Consider the following 23,483-nt stretch of genomic DNA (forward strand, 5'->3'; position numbering starts at 1 on the left):
TCAGGATTAACCCAAAGAGGAACACACCAAAACACACTGTAATTAAAATGGCAAAAATTAAAGTTAAAAGTAGCAAGGAAAAAGCAACAAGTTACATAAAAGGGGAATTCCCTTACGGCTTTCAAGTGATTTTTCAGCAAAAAGTCTGTAGATCAGAAAGGAGTTGCATGATATATTTAAAGAGATAAAAGGGAAAAACCTACAACCAAGAATACTCTATGCAGCAACGCTCTTGTTCAGATTTGATGGAGAGATCAAAAGCTTTACAGACAAGCAAAAGCTAAGAGTTCAGCAGCACCAAATAAGCTTTACAAGAAATGTTAAAGGAGTGTCTAGAAGCAAAAACAAAAGGCCACAAGTAGATATGTGAAAATTACAAAAGGAAAAGGCTCATCAATAAAGGGAAACATACAGTAAAGGTAGTAAATCATCCATGCACAAAGATAGTAAGAAGGTTAAAAGACAAAAGTAGTAAAATCATCTAACATCCACAATAAACAATTAAGGGATACACAAAAAAATCAGATGTAACAATATGACATCAAAAACAGTAATCACGAGGGAAAGAGAGGACAAAGGCAGGGTCGTTAAAATGCATTTGAAATAAGAGATCAACAACTTAAAACAATCATGTATATATATGTGTGTGTGTGTGTGTGTGTGTGTGTGTGTGTGTATGTATATATATATATAGTCTGCTATATAAAAACCTCATGGTAACCACAAACCAAAAATCTGTAATAGATATATACACAGAGAAGAAAGACAAATCCAAATATAACACTAAAGACAGTCATCAAGTCACAAGAAAAAAAAAGCAAACAAAAATTACCTACAAAAAACAACCCCAAAACAATTAACAAAATGTCAACAAGTACATATCAATAATTACTTTAAATATAAATGGACTAAATGCCACAATCAAATGACAATGGCTAAATGGATAAAAAGCAAGACCTCTATATATGCTGCCTACAAGAGACTCACTTCATATCTAAAGACTCACACAGACTGAAATTGAAAGGATGGGAAAAGGTAGTCCATGCACATGGAAATCAAAAGAAAGCTGGAGTAGCAATATTTATATCATACAAAATAGACTTTAAAATAAAGACTGTTCCAAGAGACAAAGAAGGACATTACATAATGATCAAGGGATCGATCCAAGAAAAAGATGTAACAATTGTAAATACATATGCACCCCAGCATAGGAGCACCTAAATACATAAAGCAAATACTAACAGACATAAAAGGAGAAATTGACAGTAACACGATAATAGTAGGGGACTTTAACACCCCACGTATATCAACAGACAGATCACCCAGATAGAAAATCAATAAGGAATCACTGGCCTTAAATGACACATTGGACCAGAAGAACTTATTCATATACAGAGAACATTCCTTCTGAAAGCAGCAGAACACACATTCTTTTTAAGTGCACATGAACAGTCTCCAGGATAGAGCACAGCTAAGCTACAAAACAAGCCTTGGTAAATTTAAGAAAATTGAAATCATATCAAGTATCTTTTCCAACCACAACACTATGAGACTAGAAATCAACAAACAAACAAAAAAATCACCTGCAAAAGACACAAACACATGGAGGCTACTAAAAAAACAATATGCTACTAAATAACCTATGGATCACTGAAGAAATCAAAGAGGAAATAAAAAAAAATACCTGCCGACAAATGATAACGAAAATACAACATTCCAAAATCTGTGGAATGCAGCAAAATCAGTTCTAAGAGGGAAATCTACAGCAATACAAGGTTATCTCAGGAAACAACAAAAACCTCAAATAAACAACCTAAACCTTACATCTATAGCAACTAGAAAAAGAACAAACAAAACTCAAAGTTAGTAGAAGGAAATAAATCATAAAGATCAGAGTAGAAATAAATAAAATAGAAACAAACCAAAAAAATCAACAAAATAGGTAAACCTTTAGCTAGACTCATCAAGAGAAAAGAGGGCCCAATCAATAAAATCAGAAATGGAAAAGGAGAAGTTACAGCCAACACCACAGAAATACAAAGAATCGTAAGAGACTACTATGAAAAACTATATGCCAAAATGGACAAATTCCTAGAAATGTACAATTTCCCAATACTGAACCCAGAAGAAATAGAAAATACCAATATCAACAGACCAATTACCAGTAATGAAATTGAATCAGTAATTTTAAAAATCCCCAACAACAAAAATCCAGGACAAGATGGCCTCAGAGGTGAATTTTACTAAACATTTAGAGAATTAACACCTATCCTTCTTAAGCTACTCCAGATAACTGCAGAGCTTCCGAACTCATTCTACAAGGCCATCATCACCCTGATACCAAAACCAGACAAAGATACTACAAAAAAAGAAAATTACAGGCTAATATCACTGATGAACACAGATACAAAAATCCTGAACAAAATACTGGCAAACCAAATTCAACAATATATTAAAAGGATCATATACCATGATCAAGTGGGATTTATCCTAGAGATGCAAGGATTTGTCAATATCTGCAAATCAATCAATGTGATACACATGAACAAACTGAATAAAAACCATATGAACATCTTAATAGATGCAGAAAAACCTTTTGACAAAATTCAACATCTATTTATGATAAAAACTCTCCAGAAAGTGGGCATAAAGGGAACATACCTCAACATAATGAAGGTCATATATGACAAGCCTGCAACTAACATCATACTCAATGGTGAAAAGCTGAAAGCATTTCCTCTAAGATAAAAGGATGTCCACTCTCACCACTTTTATTCAACATAGTATTGTAACTCCTAGTCACAGCAAAAAAAAAAGAAAGAAAGAAAGAAAAGGAATCCAAAGTGGAAAGGAAGAAGTAAAATTGTCACTGTTTGCAGATGACATGACACTATACACAGAAAATCCTATGGGTGCCACCAAAAAACTACTAGAGCTAATCAATGAATTTGGTAAAGTTGCAGGATACAAAACTAATATATATAAATCTGCTGAATTCTACATATTAACAATGAATTATTAGAAAGAAATTAAGGAAACAATTCCATCAAAAAGAAGAAAATACCTAGGAATAAACCTACCTAAGGAGGTAAAAGACTTGTACTTAAGAAAACTATAAGACACTGATGAAAGGAACTGAAAACAACATAGATGGAAAGATATACCGTGTTCATGGATTGAAAGAATTAATATTGTTAAAAAGACCATATTACAAGGCAATCTACAGATTCAATGCAATCCCTATCAAAATACCAATGGCATTTTTCACAGAACTAAAACGAATAATCTTAAAATTTGTATGAAACCACAAAAGACTGAACAGCCAAACAACAGAGCTGGAGAAATCAGGCTCTATGACTTCAGACTGTACTACAAAGCTACAGTAATCAAAACAGTATAGGGCTTCCCTGGTGGCGCAGTGGTTGAGAGTCCGCCTGCCGATGCAGGGGACACGGGTTCGTGCCCCGGTCTGGGAAGATCCCACATGCCGCGGAGCAGCTGGGCCCGTGAGCCATGGCCGCTGAGCTTGCGCGCCCGGAGCCTGTGCTCCGCAACAGGAGAGGCCACAACAGTGAGAGGCCCGCGTACCACCAAAAAAAAAAAAAAAAAAAAAAAAACAGTATAGTACTGGCGCAAAAAACAGACACGTAGATCAGTGGAACAGAATAGAAAGCCCAGAAATAAACCCACACACCTATGGTCAATTAATCTACAACAAAGGAGGCAAGATTATACAATGGAGAAAAGACAGCCTCTTTGATAAGTAGTGCTGGGAAAATTGGACAGATACATGTAAAAGAATGAAATTAGGACATTCTCTAACACCATATACAAAAATAAACTCCAAATGTATTAAAGACCTAAATGTAAGACTGGAAACCATACAACTTTTAGAGGAAAACATAGGTGGAACATTCTGATATAAATCATAGCAATAGTTTTTTGGATCTGTCTCCTAAAACAAAGGAAATAAAAGCAAAAATAAACAAATAAGGCTCTATTAAACTTAAAAGCTTTTGCACAGGAAAGGAAACCATCAACTAAATAAAAAGACCTACTGAATGGGAGAAAATATTTGCAAATGATATGACTGATAAGGGATTAATATTCAAAATATATAAATGGCTCTCACAACTCAACAGCAAAAAACATCCCAATCAAAAAATGGGGCAGAAGGGAAGGGATGAGATTTAAATTACTTGAGCATTTATTATTTTTCAGCATTTTGTAACTGATATTTTCTTCTACAATTAACATCTGGATAGATTTTAATACTTATTTGGCCCATCTGAGTCATTCCACACGCTTAAAATTATTTCTCTAATTCAACACATTAATTTATGTTCCTCTTTTTTTTTTCAGTCCTTAAATCCACAAACAAGTCCACAACCACAGTAGAAACTTTTATTAATAAGAAAGGCATAAAACCAATCAAACTATTTCAGAAACAAAATAAAAATGTAGTAACTTACTTGAGGTGGTTGAACTTTTCTTCTTTTTCCAGAAAAGTTCTAGATTAAAAGTAAAAAAATAATAAGTAATCAATGCTTAGAAAATCTAAACAATTTTCCATTATAGAATAGTGAACAAAATAAGGAGAACCCTGGCAGAAATAAAGCCCACAAACTCACCTAGCACTATCTGTAACTAATATCTGCCTTTTTCTACTTTGGAAGTTACCCTCCAGAGATGGTATTAAAAGTATATAATAGTAACATCACAGCAACATGCTTGTCCCTGACTACACACACCTTCCCATTAATTCCCAGCTTCTAATGAGGCTGAGTGATTGTGGAAAGAGGTGCTCTGTGGATTTCCTACTTAGTTTCCTTTCTTTAACATTTCTATCCCAGGATATTGAACAAGTGAAGCAGCAATAGACAGAGGGAAACAGAATTTAGAATACCAGGCAAAGGGGTGAAAACACACACATACACACACACCCTTGATTGACTATAAGGGACACTGTGGTTGTCTAAGTGAGCAGCTGTCTACTGTTCCTCTATGTGACTCAGAGGAATACTGATTCCACCCCACTGGTCTTGTCAGTGACCAAAATGGGTATGGGCCCAATTCTGGCCAATAATTAAGGAGAGTCAGCTGGGGATTAGGGGGAGAACTTCTGGAAGAAACTTCCTCACTTCTAAGAGAAAGCCCTCAAAGGAGGCAGTTCTTCTGGACACTGCTGTTATCTGGTTAGGACACCAGAAAGCACTGTAGCTATCTTGCCATCTGCCTGGGGAAAGAGCCAACACCAAGCAGAGCTGAGAGGGGAAAGAGCTCAGTTCTTTGACAATCATGATTTAGCCCAGTAAATCAATTTACCCTGAAGACTGCATTCTGCTGAACTTCACATTTTATAAGATTATTTCCATACTGTTAGAACCAGTTTGAGTATAAACTTCTATTACTTGAAGCTGATAACATTCTCACCAACACACTGCTGTGTGTCTTTTAAACTCTGACCTAATGAATTATTTCTAGACTTTGTTCTTAGTTTCACAGAACCACAAGCTCTTGAATGGCAAATTAGTATATTAGTACATCTGACAAAGAAACTGTCAACATAGGTGGCAAAATTTTCTCTTGAACATTTGTGGCCACTGTGATTTACAAGAGAAAGTAAAAATCCTGATTTTCCTTTGTGTCAAAAGCTATTTTCAAAGAATACTGAGGTATGCCTCTTATCAGTAGTTTATAATAAGTGGGAAATCAGTTAAGTGTTGGAATTATTAAATATGGGGAAGAAAGTGCCTGTATAAACATGCTCCTTCCTGTGCCAAACTGAGCTGGATACCTGTGGTGGGGCCTATGGGCAGGTAAGGGCTTAATGTTTAATTTGGTCACTACTCAGTCGCCTACCTTCCCACAAGGTGGTTTTTTACACCCTGATGAAAATATACTTCCCCTTGTTTTCCTAACAGCTTAATCTGTAAAATATGGACAGTTTCCATGTCATTGAGCAATCAGATTATTAATATATCATGAAACCAAAGTGAAAAGTATCAGAACAAGGACATCAGTGGTTCAATGACTTAAAAACAGTACAATGCGGCCTTTGGGGGCTTATTTTAGGTCTGAGCAGAATATTTCAACACGCTGAACACTTAGAAACATATCTGTTGTGGATACACTGGACCAGCTTTAACATTTATTCTGTTTGGGTACAAGGAAATCTCAATGTAAAAGGCAGAAATTTTAACAAGTCTTGGTACCTGAGAGAAAATATTTGAGAGCACAACACACTAAACAGCTGGACAGAGATAATTAAAAATTGTCTCTACTCTCCCACTATTTTAAGTTAGCAGGTAATTTATAGCTACATTTATAATGCCTGTGTCCCAAAGAGAAGGTGCTTAAACACATACATGAGGTTCAGAAAACCCATGCTCTAAGAAAACTCAGTGGTAAGGAGGCCTTTTTCATGACCAACCCCCTTCCTTACTTCTAATCAGTTTTAAAGGGTAACCAATTGCTAAGGGTTACAGATGGAGTGCCTTAAATGTTTCTTCCCTTCTAGTCTCACTGCCCTGATTCAGACCTTCATTTCTCCCTGGTATGGACAATGACATGTTTCCTAAACTACTTTCTTTGACTCCGAACTCTCTCCAACTCACAACTTCACAATGTCACCAGACAGAAACCCATTCTAGGTTTCTTTCACAAAGACTTAACTGTGCCCCAATGACACTGGAATTACAAACAGGTTAATCTGACCTTCAAGGCCCTCCAAAATGTGTTTGCAATTTAATTTTCCAGCCAGACCCACTTGTTCACCTCACGCTACAGGCCCACCATGACCTTCACGTGTAAACGGCCTGCATGCATGAAGTTGACGTGGCCTTCAGGGCTCCTTCTTCCCACGCTTCCCTTTAGAACCGGGACTTAACCATTACAGACTAAAGATTCCACCTAGTCAGTGCTTTCGAACAAAGTTAACATACTTTAAAAGTCCAATAATTAACTATCAGCCAGGTCCTATCCATTCATTCACACATTTATTCCATGCCTACTACACTCTGTGTTCAAAGATGAACAAGACACAGTTCCTGCCCTTCAGAGGCTGAAAACATAGTGTGAAAAATAGATGTGTAAACATATAAGTCATAAGTGCTACAAAATGAACAAAGTGCTGTGGAAATATACCTGTGAAGAACATTACACTTACTGTTTTCAAGGATCATAATTTAAAATCAGTAAGTAATTCTCTGGAAATACTCATAAAATTGTATCTTTTAAATGGTATGTTAAGCAATGCCCTTAAAATTTTTAAAACATTACCACATTCAAATTTTTCCATGTTGAATGTGATGGGTAAAGATCTTAAAACGTGCAACAAATACTAACTTTGTTGTAATTCGTGCTTTACATACATTAACTTTTTTTTGAATTTTATGTCTGTTTCATAAATGAAAAGAACTTTATATAATCTAGGTTTTTTTTTAGGAACAAAATACAATTTATATCTTTTCTCTGTTAATGTTTCTCTTTTCATATGCTGTGCTTCAAGGTTACCCAAGATAATCTCTATCCAACTGTGTTTAGAATTCATCTACATGTGAACCTGGATTAGACACATTTCAGTTAAAAACTTTTCATAAATTCAATTTCTAACAAAAGTTCAATCCTTAGGAAATTTAATAGGCTCAATCTTCCCTTACTTTCTAACTTTAGAAGCTACATATCTAGTCTTTTCCGTAGACTTCTGAGGAATAGATACGTAAAACTATGCAATTGCCATGCGTGTACTCCCAGCAAGAGGAAGGTAAGAGCGGTGAATAATGTGCTATGTCGTCTGCAGGGTGTGTGTTCATCTCCTCTCACGCGCAAGGACAATCCTAGAGCTGGCTCCATTCTGAGCGAGAAGCGCAGCTCCTAGAGATGGCACATTCATCTGTTATGGAAGGGTGGGTATGAAATCTTTGCCTTTGGGTCTGAATATGTACCATACATATTCATAGGCCTTAAGGACAGAGTCAATCTGAATGTTTAAACCATTGTCAGTGTTTTGTGCTTGTTGCTCAGTATTAATTTGTGTATGTCATTTCCGATACTAATCCAGAAGTGATCCTTCTAATCAAATATAGATTGTTTAATATATTTGGAACTATTCTTTTAAAGCACTAGTTTTGTTACAGATATGACAACCCAACACATCCATGCCAATCCTGTTTACATTTATCACACTTCCTGCCCCTGAAGTAAGTTTCAGACCTTAGGCCTCTGAAAGTCTCAGTGTTCTTACCAATTCTATGTTCTCACCTCTACACTGTCTCTCCCAACTATCTCAAGTGTAAGTCCTACATTTTGAAAAGCTTACCCGATATTTCTATCTGCATAGCCTGCTATGACTCTAAGTTCACATTTCACCCAAAAATATCTCTCTCCAGATTTTATTTCTACCAATGATGGTATCATTTTTCCAACCAGAAACTGGACTCATTCTTGCTCCATGTCTCTTTCCATATTCAATCAATTATCAATATTTGCCAACCTTTCTTTCCTACTGTCTATGGCACTAATCCTTTCTATTCTCACTCTCATGTCCTTGTTTCAGGATCTCAGTTCACATCTAAACTAGTATAATACTGTCTCCTTATTTTCAGTCTCTCCCTTTTCATATATTTCCCAGAACAGTAATAGATAAATCTTCTAGATATCACTTGCACATGTCCCTTCCCTGCTCAAATGATTTCAATAGCATTTAAACTTTAAACTTCTGGGGACAGCATTTAAGGTCCTCTACAATCTACTTCTACCTCCTTAATCAAACATTCTAAACATTCTATCCTGTGTAAAATGGATCCCCCAAAATAAGATTATGATTTAAAGGGCTTGTTCTTTTGTTAACTAAATTTAGTAATAGGTGTATGTTAAGCTTTTAAAATCAGAATCAGAGAGAAAAGATAAATGATGGGGCAAGATCTCACTTGAGGCATCTAATACTACGATACTCTCTTATAAGATCAGTTCTACTGTTAACAAGAATTATATTAACAAGGTATGAAATTGAACGAGAAAAAATAACCTGCCTAGGGATTTCTTAATGAAGGCAGCTTGAATGGGAAAAACTTATGGTATATTGTTGTAGGAAAAGGCATACAATCTCTATGAAGTTTTCTAGGAAGATACTATGAATAATTCTAAAAGTGGAAAGACCTTTGTAATTATGTAAAACAACCAACAAGTCTTCTAAAATTAAAGATATATTGTAATTGTATGACTTATCTGTGTTTATACAGCTACTTCATAGATGGTTTCTAAAATTAAATAAATGCCAATATTTACTGAGGTTTTATCATGTGCTAGACAGCAGCCTAGGTGCTTGACTGGTATTATCTCATTTAATCCTTGCTTCAGCCCTCAGTACTTTAATAGACATCATTTTATATTTGAGGGAAGTAAATCACTAAACGTCTCTAAATTACTGAGCTTTAAGATTCACTACTCACTTTGGTTATTCAACTTGCCTTCTTCATCTGGAAATACTCCTACCTTTGTACCTTACTCTAATACCAATTTGAAACTGGAAAGATTGCTGTTATTCCTAAAATAATTCTAAGCGCACTTTCACCAGTGACTTATAATGATCCATGCTAACTGAGCTATCTTACATAATATTTCAGAAACAGGAGTTTCAGTAAATTTTATTAAAAATTTAGTAAATTTAAAAATTTTGTTCACTTTTACTTTAGTTCTTTCTAATATGGCATTGCTTTAAAACAAACAAACAAACACTAAGCCCCAGAAAAGGCAGTTGTTATGTACAATCACCCCAGAAGACTGAGGAAATTAACACAAGGAGCTCAGAATGGCTGGTCTGAAACATGCTGATATGACAAAGAAGATGCTTATCAGCACAAATTGTTTTCTACTGTCCTTGGTAAAAGGGATAAGAATGAATGAATAAATAAATGCTAGAATTGAGAAATTAAACAAATATAGACTAGTCTTTCAGAAAGTCTAGTGGTTAGGGTAAAGAAAAAGGTAGGGTGGCAGATTGAGGTGTGTGTTTGTTTCGTATGGGGGAGAAATGTAAACGTGTATGACCTGAGGGAAGGAGTCTGTAGAGAGTGAGAGGTTAGAGAGACAGAAGGGACAACAGAGAACAAGGTTTCAGAGGGAGTCTTTGTTTTACAAGATAGAAAGTTCAGAGTGACAGGACTCACCACTATTCAGGCTGATTTATTATGCCACAAAAATGGCTTAAGTTTGAGAATTTGGGTAATGTACCATAAAAGTAACCCTTTAAAAAAAATTGAGTCTATAATACAATATTCAAAATCACAATCTTTAAAGAACGAGGTAACTCTTTACTCAGAACTACGTTCATTCATCACTGAACTATTAAAACAGTGTTTTGCACACAGCAGATCGATGAGTGAATTATGTGATAATGACTCCTAAAATAACATTTATTTCTTACAGATACTTATACTTACTACAGATTGAAAATATTCAGGAGAAATGCCTTCCAATTCAAGGATTCTGTCCTCAAGTTTTTTAATTCTCTGATAAATGTCTCTTGGCACCGGACCACCTAAATACATTAAAAAAAATTCTGAGATACTATGGATAATTCTTTCTTCTTACAATTTTTATTCTTAAAATACCATTCAAAGACACTTATGCAAAAGAATGGGAATTATTTAAACTTAAGAAAATAAGTTAACAAGAGTAAGACAGAATGAAATCTTTAGCAAACATTTTCATAATATACTCTATGGGATATATTATTATACTACACTTCTCCCCAAGCCCCATTTATGCTTCCTATGTTGCTAGGCATTTTGTTTTATGTTAAATTCATTTTACAAGACATTGAATAGTTCCTGTATAGAACAACTTGTATCTCTGACAGACTCTGACAGTTGTTTAGGAGGAGGAAAATGCATAGTGACAACTGACAATTCAATTCAGTGGCTGTAATATGTCATATCATTTTCTTCAATTTATACTTCTCCTTACATGCCATATTTTCTCCTTTAACCCAGAAGACCATTTAAAAGGAGCTTTACCATAATTTTTTTTAACATCTTTATTGGAGTATAACTGCTTTAAAATGTGTTAGTTTCTGCTGTATAACAAAATGAATCACCTATACGTATACATATATCCCCATATCTCCTCCCTCTTGCGTCTCCCTCCCACCCTCCCTATCCCACCCCTCCAGGTGGACACAAAGCACCGAGCTCATCTCCCTGCACTCTGTGGCTGCTTCCCACTAGCTATCCATTTCACATTTGGTAGTGTATATAAGTCCATGCCACTCTCTCACTTCGTCCCAGCTTACCCTTCCCCCTCTCCGTGTCCTCAAGTCCATTCTCTATGTCTGCGTCTTTAATCCTGTCCTGCCCCTAGGTTCATCAGAACCATTTTTTTTTTTTTAGATTCCGTATATATGTGTTCGCATACAGTATTTGTATTTCTCTTTCTGACTTACTTCACTCTGTATGACAGACTCTAGGTCCATCTGCCTCACTACAAATAACTCAATTTCATTTCTTTTTATGGCTAATATTCCATTGTATATATGTGCCACATTTTCTTTATCCATTCATCTATCGATGAACACTTAGGTTGCTTCCATGTCCTGGCTATTGTAAATAGTGCTGCCATGAACATTGTGGTACATGTCTCTTTTTGAATTATGGTTTTCTCAGGGTTTATGCCCAGTAGTGGGATTGCTGGGTCATATGGTAGAAAGGATGCTCAACATCACTAATCTTTAGAGAAATGCAAATCAAAACTGCAACGAGGTATCACCTCACACCAGTCAGAATGGCCATCATCAAAAAATCTACAAACAATAAATGCTGGAGGGGGTGTGGAGAAAAGGGAACCCTCTTGCACTGTTGGTGGGAATGTAAATTGATACAGCCACTATGGAGAACAGTACGGAGGTTCCTTTAAAATACCATAATTCTTAACTAACAAACTTTCTAGGCAGGGGTATGGTAAAATTAAGGTTACTCAAATTTCAAGATTATGATTATATCCCAAATCCTTCCATTTCTTAGCACCTCCAATGTAAACATTCTGGTCTAGACCACCATCACCTCTCCCTGGATTATCACAACCTCCAAACTGGTCTTCTTGTTTCTGCCTTGCACACATAAAGTCTGTTCACAACACAGCTGCCAGCAACCCTTTTAAAATGCAATTCATATAGTGTTAGTTCTCTGCTCAAAACCTTCCAACACCTTCACATTTCACTCAGATTAAAAACCAAAGCCTTTACAATAGTCTACAAGATCCTATACAATTTGGACATTCTCCCCACATTCATACCATTTCAGCCATTTTTCTGTTATTCAACTAGGCCAAGTACTCTTACAACTTTAGCACTTGTGATTCTCTCTACCTCTGTATTCACAAGGCTTGCACTTGCCAACTTCAGGTCTTGGCTCAAAAGTTACCATATCGGTAAGGCCTTCTCTGACCACACTTTAAAAAATACCAGTACTACCACTTCCCCCTACCTAGCACTCCCTCCCTATCTTTTTTCCCTTATTTTTCTCCAAACCATTACTACCCCAACATTCTGTGTATTTTGCTTATTTATGGCCTGTTTCTCCACTCTAATGTAAGCTCTTAGAGGGCAGAATTTTATGTTTTGTTCATTGGGTATGGCTGTGCAGGTTGTACACTACACAAACCTAGGAAGCATCAGTGCATAGACTGAACAGGTGCTCAATATTTACTGAATGAACAAATACATGATTAAACAATCATTATGCAATTAAAGAATATGGATAAATTTTCATATCAAAAGTATCAACTTGTTAAATATAAAAACTCTAGAAATATGGGGGGATTTTTTTGAGAATTTTTAAAGTTTAGGATCTTGGTTGTTCTTGCTTTCGAATAAAGTAAAATGAATAACTTACTCACCTGACTTTGCTCTTGCTGCTCCCTTTACCTAGAACATCCTCTGCCTCACCTCCCTACCTTTCAAGAACCATTTCAAGCTTCCCTGGGTCAACAAAGCACTGCCTGAATCTCTTCACATGGAGGCTCCTTGTGCCCCACCATACCCTTCCCTCACAGCCCCTTTAACATCCCCCTTTGCTATTAATCTTTCTCCCAAACAGATTATGAAGTCCTTGACGCCAGAAACTGTGACTACATCTCAGTGTCCCTCCTGTCTAAAACAGTGCTTGGTGTATAGTAGGCATTCAACAGATACTTTTCAAAATTAACTACTTGACACTATTAGATTTAATAAACCAGTCAATCCTGTTATACAGTTTGTATTGTAAATGCATCTAGTTCTGAGAAAGGGAGTTAATTTTAATGCTAATCTCTTACTATCCTCAAAGATTTACTCATTCTCTTATCATCTTCTCCCTTCATCCACAAATACACCAGATAGACTGGACTCAGAAATTCCCTGAACCATATTTTATGCCTCTGTGCTTTTTGCAGATATTTAGAAGATAGAATCAACAGGATCTGGTGACTAAATCGGGAGGGAGACTGAGGCTTTGCAGCCAGTTAAGATCTAAGTTTGATTTCTAGTTGCCACTTACCACCTTGGGCATGCTGCCCTGCAAACTTCAGTTCCTTTATCTGACAATGATTACAGCACCAACATCTCACAAGGGTGCTGTTAAATAGTGAGTTGATATATGTATAATACTTTCAGAGTGACTGGCACTTAGGATTTAGTCAGTCACTTAATAAATGTTAGTCCCCAATGGCACTTATTTATTTATATGCTTATCCTCACTGGAAGATCTTAAAGAGCTAGGGTTACACTTATTAATACTTTTTACCAGCACAGTGGGGGATACGAGTGAGAGATGGTCATGGTTATGAAGTTAATGGCAGGAAAAAAACTACATTAGTTTTCAGCTATGACTTTAATAAACTGAGAGAGTCAGGATATTGTTGAGAAGTGTAAGAGGAGGAAGAAGGGCGTAAACACATGAACTGTAAATTCCTTGAAAGCAGGGACTATGCTTTCTTCATTTTTGTACCAATCAGAACAATGTTTTTCGTACATGACAGCTGCTCAATGAAAACCTGGCGACTAAGTGAATCGGAAGTTCTTTAACCACTTGCAAAGATACATTACAGAACACTGCCCAGCACTCTGCTTACCTGTCTGCAATCGCAAGTGAGCCTCAATGTTTTGTAGTCGTTCTTCTACAGCCTGATTACCACAATCGCGGAGCATGCTGTTAGGTTTATGACCTGATCCTTGAATTCCTTCAGGTCTAGTCTGTGGTCCATATGTATTCACAACTCTAGAAACTAAATTAAGAAACTTTTGAGCCTATTAAATTTACATTTCAAAAATCAGAAAGTCTCTCTCCTTAACAGTATTTGATGTTCTTTTCATAACCACAAACCCAAGTACAAAGAAAGGCAAGAGTTTTTGATTTGTTTTAAAATAAATAAAATTTAGATAGGAAAGTGATTTCTATTCCATTTTGCTTATAATCTAGAATAAGTTTCTGACAGTGATGAAGATATTATATAATGGATACTTACCTTTTACATGACTTTTAAACCCAGGGTAAGGAGTAAAAACGGCATCGGTTCTCGCACAACTATTTTCTAAGGAGAATTCAGATGAGTATAAGTTTAAATATATTCTTAACTTCAAATGTATGATATTTTGATAACCCTTCAGTAATGCATATTAACATATTACTCATAATCAGAGAATATCATTTTAAATAACAGTAATTAAATTACTATCATGCGCAGGATAAAATTTAGTGATCTTTACTCTCTAAAACTTATATCTAATGTTACCTATTTCCAGATTTATATATAGAAAAGTCCTCAACATTTGGTGGCGTAATTTAATTTTTAATGAATACCAATATCCCTAAAAACCATCTGGGCCTTTGGAGAAAATAATTTATATATTATAGAGAGTTAAAATTTCTAAGCTAAAGAGACACAGAAATAAAACTCAGTATTTTTACTAAAATATCTTTTTTAAAAATACAGCATTTTTGATATTACTGATCATATTAGTGAACATGTAATATAAAGTATTATGCCTTTAACACATTTATATTTCAGAACGCCACACAAAAAAGACCTTGAAACCTACAACACATACTTTTATACTTTTCCTAGATTTCCAGTGCTCATCTAAAAAAAATCCCTAATCACAAAAGCTATCTATCTCTTTCCAGACTGCCGCTTTCAAAAAACGCAATTTTAAAAATGATACCATGTGAAATTTCGTTCCAAATTTTTTCTAAGCTGAAAAGTATAGTTTCTTTCAAGTTATATATCAACAAATAAATCATAAACCAAGGGAGAAAGCTGGAATGATATTAACATAATATATAAACAATTCAAATATTATAATCTTTAAAATGACATTAAGTAAAACCATGCATTGCAGTAAATTTCCTAAAAGACTCCCCTTAATTATTTTGTAATAAAAATGGATGGTAAAAGATAATGAAGGAAAATTCTTTTTTTCCCTAGGGAATTTGATTTTTTAAAAAACCCATTGTTTATATTTTGGTCAATTGAGAGGTATTAAAAGGAACACACTAACACGTTACAATACATCTGAATTTTTTCAGTCTAAGTTTCCTTAAGATAGTTCTGCTGACACATCAAACTGTGAATAAAATTCCAAACCCACCTATCTTTTATATATAGATACTAGAGTCATTTTCTTTTTCTTTTCTTTTTGAAACACCTGAAAATATGTTTAAATGGCCATCACCTCTCCATTCTCTTTCTACCATTTCATGGGGCTAAGAGTTAAAAAAAGAAGCTATCATCCCTTCCAGAACTATATTCCAAATATATAGATTAACTGACCCATTAGAGAAAAATTCAGCATGGTGTGAAGATAGTGAATGTGTAAGTGCTAGTCACTCTCCACAGCAATTCTTCCCAACACTGTTTGGAGCCAGCAAGGGATTGAATGGGCTAAGGAATCCTGCTGAGCATTTCAATTCTTGTCAATTTCTATCCCCTGGTGGTTTATAATAATAGAGTTAGCAGGGAGAACAGAGGAATAACATTAGTGATACATGTGCTTGCTCCTTCAACAAACGCTTTCTCATGGGTAGCTTGCAGTTGGATTGTAGTACCTGAGATTTTGCCACTGCTGAACCTGTTCTGAAAAGCTAACAGTAAAATATACCAAATCTAGAGATACGTATGTATAATGTTAATAGTAGAAAAGGCTGCATTTAGGACCCACCTTGAGCCTGTATTATTTCATTATTAAGAGAATCAGTGTACCAGTGTGATACGAGTCAATTCTAGGTTCATCTGAAAATTGTGTTCATAATAATTAGCCACAAGATATTAGAGGCAACAAGAAAAATGTTCATTCCAATTAGGAACTCTTCTCCATAATTTTTTCTAAGAACTACTTGTTCTGATTATTACTATGATGCCTGACTATGATCTATGCTAGTGCTTTGCAATTTTGTATTCTGCAGCATACCTGCAGATCTGTAAATATACTATAAAATCATGTGGAGTGGAAAGGAGAATCTGATGAAAAACAGCAAATGTATGCACTATGAGAGAAAGGAAAAAAGCATAAGACACCATAGTCTTGTTGACAAATTGGTTTTATCATGACATAAAACATTTCAAACAGCTAAGGAGTAGTGAGAAAACTGCTCCCTCTTGAGGAGTATTAACTTTACTAAGTTCACTTCATGTATTAATATCATAATTTCATAAATACCTTTAGAGACTTGAAATTTATATAGCTTAGACCTTCTTACTAGTGAGACTGAGACACCCTACCACCCACACTTTATCTTAATTTCCTGAAGGAACTTTAAAACAATCTTTACACCTGTGGTAAACATTTGCCTTTTTACGTTAGCATTTATTTGATTTTTGGATAACCAAGATGAAAACCATTTTGTATTATTAAACAGAAGGAAATACTGCTGTCTTAGTTTCCAAATAAACCTGTGAAATAATTAAAAACTGTGTTCTTAATGTTATTCATTTTAAAAAACAAATGAAAGATCATTAAAATCCTACAAAAATTAACTTCTTCTAGGTAGTTACCTTGATTACAATCAATAACATTGCAAAATTCCCTGACGTTGTTTTCATTGATTTCAGCTTGCTTTCTTTCAATAAATGCAGATATTCGTCTGTCAATCTACAAACAATAAGCATGTGTGTCTTAATTCAAACACAGTAAGATTAAAAAAAATACTCCACCCACCCCCCAAAACCCAACTTCTTACTTCTGCTTTTCCAGCCTTTATTTGAACTACTTCTGGATCAAAATGGATCTGTGTCTTTTTCACATCTCCCAAATCACAATCTTTGTGCTTTTCTTCCTCCTGTAGGTCGCCAATGGGAAATTTGGCATTTACTTCATTCTTGTTCCCTGTTTCTGTTTTTCCTATTTCTTCAACAACAGTTGTATTCTCCTCTTTAATCAGAGGCTGAAGTTTTGCTAAAAAAGGCTGAGAACACAATTCCATCTGCTGAGGTTCAAACTGATCAAAATTAATCACATATTTACCATATTTATATAAATTTCTGCTAAGTAAAGGCAATATTCAATATCAATTAACTAAATTTAAAAGGTTGGCACATCATACATAGATCTGAGCACATGTAAGTGTTTGTGCTGTCCTCTGCTATTGTGACCAATATCATTTGCTATAAATCTGTTTAAAAAAAAAAAAAAGGAAAGAAAAGAAGAAAAAGAAAACCTGAGGAAATTTAAAATTTTCTTTGAGGGAATCATTCTGTCACTCATCTTTTATTTTGTGCCAAATCAAAGCCTCAGCCTCTGGCACCAATGCCACTTAATTAACATGTCATTCAAATGCCTCCTCAGAATACTAAGGCTTAGTATTTTTCCTCCTTAACACGAGAGCCAGTGCTCTCACTCAGCAAAGCCCTGTATTATCACTATATCACTGGAGATTCTCCACTTGAAACTGCAGTTGGCCGAAGTAAATGAGAGAGCATAGACATGAAATATATAGGTGTTATGCTGAGTGAACACTCAAGCTTCTCCTGACATGGCAAGATATCTTCTTGGGTCATGAAATTAAATTTTTAAAAAGAAAACGAACAAGAGCCATAGCTGAAAAGAGGTAGATGCCTATCACCATACTAGAGGGGGAAAAAACCCTGTTGTATAATGTAAATTATATTACCCATTCCCCCCGCCCAGACCCATCCACAATTAGGCCTCAATTGAGTCCTATAGCTCATTGCTTCCGCCCTTTAAAACTAGGGTTAACTATTACTTTTAACATGAAACAGAGTTAAAATTTCCCATAAAGTCACTGAATAGAGGACTGAATATTAAATGTCTACTCCATTAATCAAAACACACCAACACTTGTCAGTGTTCCAATTATTTCATACCTACAATTTTGCTTCCATTATTTGCTATACCAAATACTCTTCTGAATCCTTGTAACATCTTAATAGAAGTAAACTTTTCGACACTTCATATTTTATACTTTGATTAGAGATAAACTGCAAACTTGCATCAATTGTAACTGCAAAGATGTTCAATTGGAAACTAGCAAGGTCATAATACTGTTCAGTTATTGAACTGAAATACTAAAAAATATAACAATACTATTATAAATTAACAATTCAGTGTTGACTTAATATAAAGGATGAATTATTTCAAACTCAAGAAAAAGACGATAAAATAGTGACTGGCTACTTACTAATATGAGACATTAATGTCACAGAAATTACTTTCTTTTTAAAAACTATGCTGAAACTGTTTAATTGCAATAGACACTCCAGGATGTGTCATGCTGGGATAATGCCACTTCTTGAACCACTGAAAGCACTCCATGAGCCTCCAAACTCACCCAAGGCATGGAATCATTATCATAGCATGACACACACCTGCCGTGTCTTATTGCTTAATTATAACCTACCATAGATGCAACTGTATTGAATTTTCAGTGCAAGTCTAGAATTGAATAGAACTGCATTTTCAATCTTCACATCCACATCAGCCTATTGGGCTATATTCCTGTAATTGTCCTGATCACTATGTAAATTAACAGATTTGGATCCAATCTGGCCAAAGTAACCTTTTATTAATACCACTATTAATACAGTGTTAAGATAGAACTAACAAATACTACAGCTTACAATTTAACTACAATTAATTTCTAGTCTCAATATCGAGTTAACATTTTTAACACGAAATTTACCTGTAAATATAAAACGTGTTGTTCAAGTGCACTAAAGAGCAAAGCAGGCTGGAATGCCGAGAGGCTCTGGAGCTTGTTCCAATCGATTGTAATTTTCACCACATCATCTCTGATGTTAAGCTTCAAAGGGGCAAACCAGCAACGTCACAAAAAATTACAAGATTAAGCTGTACACATGGGATTGTCCAAAAATAAGATTTCTATAGAATAACACACCATTTAGCTCAAAGTTCTCAAGTTTTCAATCATACATAAAAATGCTCTACACCTAGTTACCACTTTAAAAAGCCAAAAAATGTGAAATTTTCATAAAAAAATAGAATGACACCTCACTCTAATTCTATTCTTGGGTCTGTGTAACGGGACCATCTTTTTCGATAATTCATTATCTAAAGAACTTTGGATAGGGGTGAAAATAGTCTTGTCCTACTCAGAATCCTACTGCTTCTAGCTCAGAGCATTAAACAGAGGGGGCAGGTACCTTTATGAAAGTTCTGATATACACATTTCTTTTTGTTAAATATGCACATAAATACATAACAAACATATCATTCCTCTGATGTCTTCTGAATCACATTTTTATTGTTTTCAATTTTAACCAATTTTAAAAATAATTTAAAAATCAATTCATACATTTATATTCATACATATTATAAAGTCTAGTGATACATGGCAATGTGTTTATCTACTTCAAATAAAAATTAAACTATCATTTAGCTGTGGAAATCTGAAATTGAAAAACAAATACTTTTCCACAATAGTGAAATAAATGGCCAGAGACTGGATGGAAAGGCCAGACTTACTGCTAAACAGTATTTTCTAGTAAAGTATGAGGGCTCATTGTATGAAAATTTCTTATAAATTGGCTATCCGTGACCTATTACAATAATAGTATATACAGAAAACTACCAAGAACCTGAATATAAAATTAATGTCAAAATGAGTGAAGATTTTAGAGGGAAAGCCTCCATCTCTAGTCTTTCGAGTGAATAAAAGTGAATCACCGCAAACTTTTCTAGGGACATGTGTTTATAAGGATATACTACATCGCAGAATCAAGTTAACTATTATTTTTTCAAAAATCATTTATTTAAAATTAGTCATGTTTTCTACAAAATAAAGACAACTGTTACATTAGTTCAAATACAGATCTTATAAATTGTGATTGTAATAAAACAAAAATATAAACCAATGTACATAGAACCGAAAAGATCCAAAGTTCCCAAAAAAGGCACTATATGAATGAACGCTACATGACAGAAGTTTACCACCCTTTGACCAGAAATATTTAAAGTCCATATTAGACAAGTGTAAAGAAATAAGTTTTGTGTAGGCTGCACTGGCAAAAATTAGTTTACATTACTTTAACTAAGGTTTTATATTAAGATAACCACATTAATCTTAATTTACATTATTTAATGCCTATAAAGATTTCCTTAGACAACAACTTATGCACGGAAGTAAACTATTACTATACTTTTACAGTTCTCAAGGGATCTATAGTTTATTATAACAAATTTATGAATACAGTTTGGGGATAATGCAGGCAAATCCTCAACCAAAGCAAAGCATCAAATTTTCTAGAGAAAATAATAACTTATAGAAATTAAATTTAATGTTTGGATCATATTCTCATTTCAATTCAGCAAAATTATGTAAGCTTTCAAGTGCAGTTAAAGATATTTGGTCTTTTAAGAAAATCACATAATAATGTCACAAATTAACTTTAAAACTATCCCAATACATCCAACTATTATTCAACAAATTCCCTGTTAGTAATATGAATTCTATGCATTTTTACACTGTAGAACTTGTAAACCATTCACTCAAAAATGTATTAGTCTGCCATTAATATGGCCTATTTAAAATATGTATTTCAGTAAAAACTTTATTAAATTAATATGAAAATCCAAGCTAACAATAAATACTTCTTCAGCTTGGTAAAATGGACCAACCAGAGGTAAGCAATAAAGTTAAAATTAGAAAATTGGAAATCTGAGATAAAAAATACTTTTTAAACATTCAACTTTGTTTCCTATTGAGGAGAGCTAATAACACGATACTATACAGAATAAAGTAGGCATTTTACAACATACATTTTAAAAAATTCCTTAAACTGGTTTTGAAAGGAAATAGTGATTTCCACCAAGGGCAATTTTATAAGTATAGTACTCGGGCGTTAATTCTTTAAACAATACATCTCGAAATACAGAGAGTATTACCAAGTTGGCTAGCATTTAATTGATGAGATGATCTTATTTTTTGACACTTGTATAAATGGTCCTTTCACTCTGTCATGAAAACTCACCAAATATTTACTCTAAACATTTTTGACAGGTGACATAAGTAAATTTTAATCACATCTCTACTTTTACCTACAGAATATCTGAATGTTTAAAATTTTTTAATGAGTTTAAAAAATTCAGTATACAAACTATTTCAAAAGAAATGTTTTATTTCTTAATGTTATTTTTAAAAAGTATATCATCAGTGGGGGGAAAAAAACTTGCGTAAACTATTGGTGAGTATGAACTTTTTTCATCCTGATATTAGGATATTAAAAAAAAACCTTAAAGTTCCAATGTCCACGCCATAGAAAGTTCTCAAACTTTTAAACCATTTACAGGTCTTGAGTCTTGAGACTGAAATAATGTGTCCCCAAGTCTTAAAAAAAAAGTTTAAGTCCTTGACAAACGAGTTTAAAACTTTTAGCCGACTCTATTAATAATCGTTCTATTAAACCAAACTGAATGTTTAACTTAGAGTAATGCTCTTTTTAAGTTAGAACAAATATTAGGATTTTAAAAAATATTTAAATAACGTTTTAAGAGACTGTTTCTCCATTCACCCAAGGCTTTTAAAAATAATTTTCACAAATCAAACGCTCTATTTTCATAAAGGAAGTTACCATTATCTTCAACATAAATGCCTAATTCCGCCTTAAGATTAAAAACCATCTGTTTTTCAAAAGCAGACAAACATATTTTCAAGTTCTCATTTAAAATTTGTTTTGCACTTTACATCATGAAACGAAATAGTGACTTGAGTGTAAGGAGTACCTTTATTTAAACCCGATTTTATTATGACATTTCTACAAAAGCTATTTATCAGCCAGTTAAACTAGTTAATAGCCAAATTACTAAACAGTTGTGATACAAGCAGTATCGACCATGGATAACTCAGCCAACTTTACGCTATGAGTAGTTTAGATTAATTCCTTTTCTCTTCCTCCCCGTTTTAAAGGGGAAGAGATGCAAGCAACGGCCAGAAGGAAAAAAGAAACAAAAGCAAGTGACTCATAAGAGGAAATCACCCAAAAAAGGCGGAGAGAGAGCTTTTCCAGAAATCGCAGGCCGTACTAACCTATCAATTTCTATAATGAATGAACTGGAAGTAAAAGGAGCCTGAGCGCCAGACGCCTCCCAAACCCTCAGAGAAGCTTCTCCGCATCCATTCTCTCCAAGCCTGTTCATCTCCGAGCCGGGTTTTCACTTACACTAGCCTCACTCACTCTTGGGGAGAAGAGTTGCAAGGAAATCTAGCCTGCAACCGGCCGTGAACTAACCCGCGCGGCCATCCTCACTCAGACCGCAGACGGCTGGGCCCGGGCTCCTCCCCCGGCCTCGGCTACTCGCGCCGGGTCCCACACCCCGCAGGCCTCCGCTGCCCCCTGCCTCCGCTCGAGGAAAAAAGGGGGGAGGGGCTAGACGGTTCCCAGACCCCTACTCCCACAGACCACCACTCACTTGTCCAGCCAGGGTATGCAAGGAGCGAAAGACTTCGCAGACCACCTCTTGGGAGAGGTTGGGGCTGCAGCTCCGCTCTAGGCTCCTGTCACCGATGGTCGGGCGACTAAGCTCAGCGGCAGTAGCCATGACACTTTCGTAGGCCGCCCCCGCCAGCACCGAAGAGCCCTCACAACCCACCCCACCCTCCCCTGCTTTGGTCGCTGCGCGATGATGTAAAAGCACTGCGTCTCTTTTAGAGCGGGGCTTTGAGCACCCGCCCCCTCTATGTGACTGACAAGCACGTGCACCAATCAGGTGCAGCTACAAGGTTCCGCAGAGGACCCTGAGCGGATGACTGCGAACCTGCGTGAGGCTAGCTACAGTATTTCAGATAATGATTGGAGTCGTTATCTAATGAGGGTTAGCTTCTTGAACCCTCATTAGTTAGTTAACATCGCTAATTTAACATAAATTAGTTATCATAACTAATTTTTCATGCGAGGAAGAGGATATAAAACAAGAAAAAACTTTTATGCCTCATTTACCATCAAGGGAATGATATTAATTACTTTAAATCTGCAAAATA

At 35.2% G+C, this 23,483-nt stretch overlaps 1 protein-coding gene across 4 annotated transcripts in view; it reads right to left on the reverse strand.

Moving 5' to 3' along the window:
• Window positions 1-23,121, reverse strand: part of MBIP (MAP3K12 binding inhibitory protein 1) — a 35,495-nt gene extending 12,374 nt beyond the window's left edge. Inside the window, exons 1-8 of one of the 4 annotated variants that reach the window (XM_004269975.3) lie at window positions 22,916-23,121; window positions 19,170-19,289; window positions 17,211-17,435; window positions 17,026-17,122; window positions 14,500-14,565; window positions 14,107-14,259; window positions 10,443-10,540; window positions 4,473-4,511 (exon numbers count right to left, since the gene is read on the reverse strand). In XM_004269975.3, the coding sequence (XP_004270023.1) occupies window positions 4,473-4,511; window positions 10,443-10,540; window positions 14,107-14,259; window positions 14,500-14,565; window positions 17,026-17,122; window positions 17,211-17,435; window positions 19,170-19,289; window positions 22,916-23,044 (927 nt within the window). In that variant the 5' untranslated portion in view covers window positions 23,045-23,121. The remainder of the gene's footprint in view (window positions 1-4,472; window positions 4,512-10,442; window positions 10,541-14,106; window positions 14,260-14,499; window positions 14,566-17,025; window positions 17,123-17,210; window positions 17,436-19,169; window positions 19,290-22,915) is intronic. The other 3 variants (XM_033428391.2, XM_012533084.3, XM_033428392.2) reach the window with 3 other exon arrangements.
• Window positions 23,122-23,483: the final 362 nt, after the last annotated feature.

Source organism: Orcinus orca, chromosome 2 (assembly GCF_937001465.1).
Source record: "Orcinus orca chromosome 2, mOrcOrc1.1, whole genome shotgun sequence".
NCBI classification, from domain to species: domain Eukaryota; kingdom Metazoa; phylum Chordata; class Mammalia; order Artiodactyla; family Delphinidae; genus Orcinus; species Orcinus orca.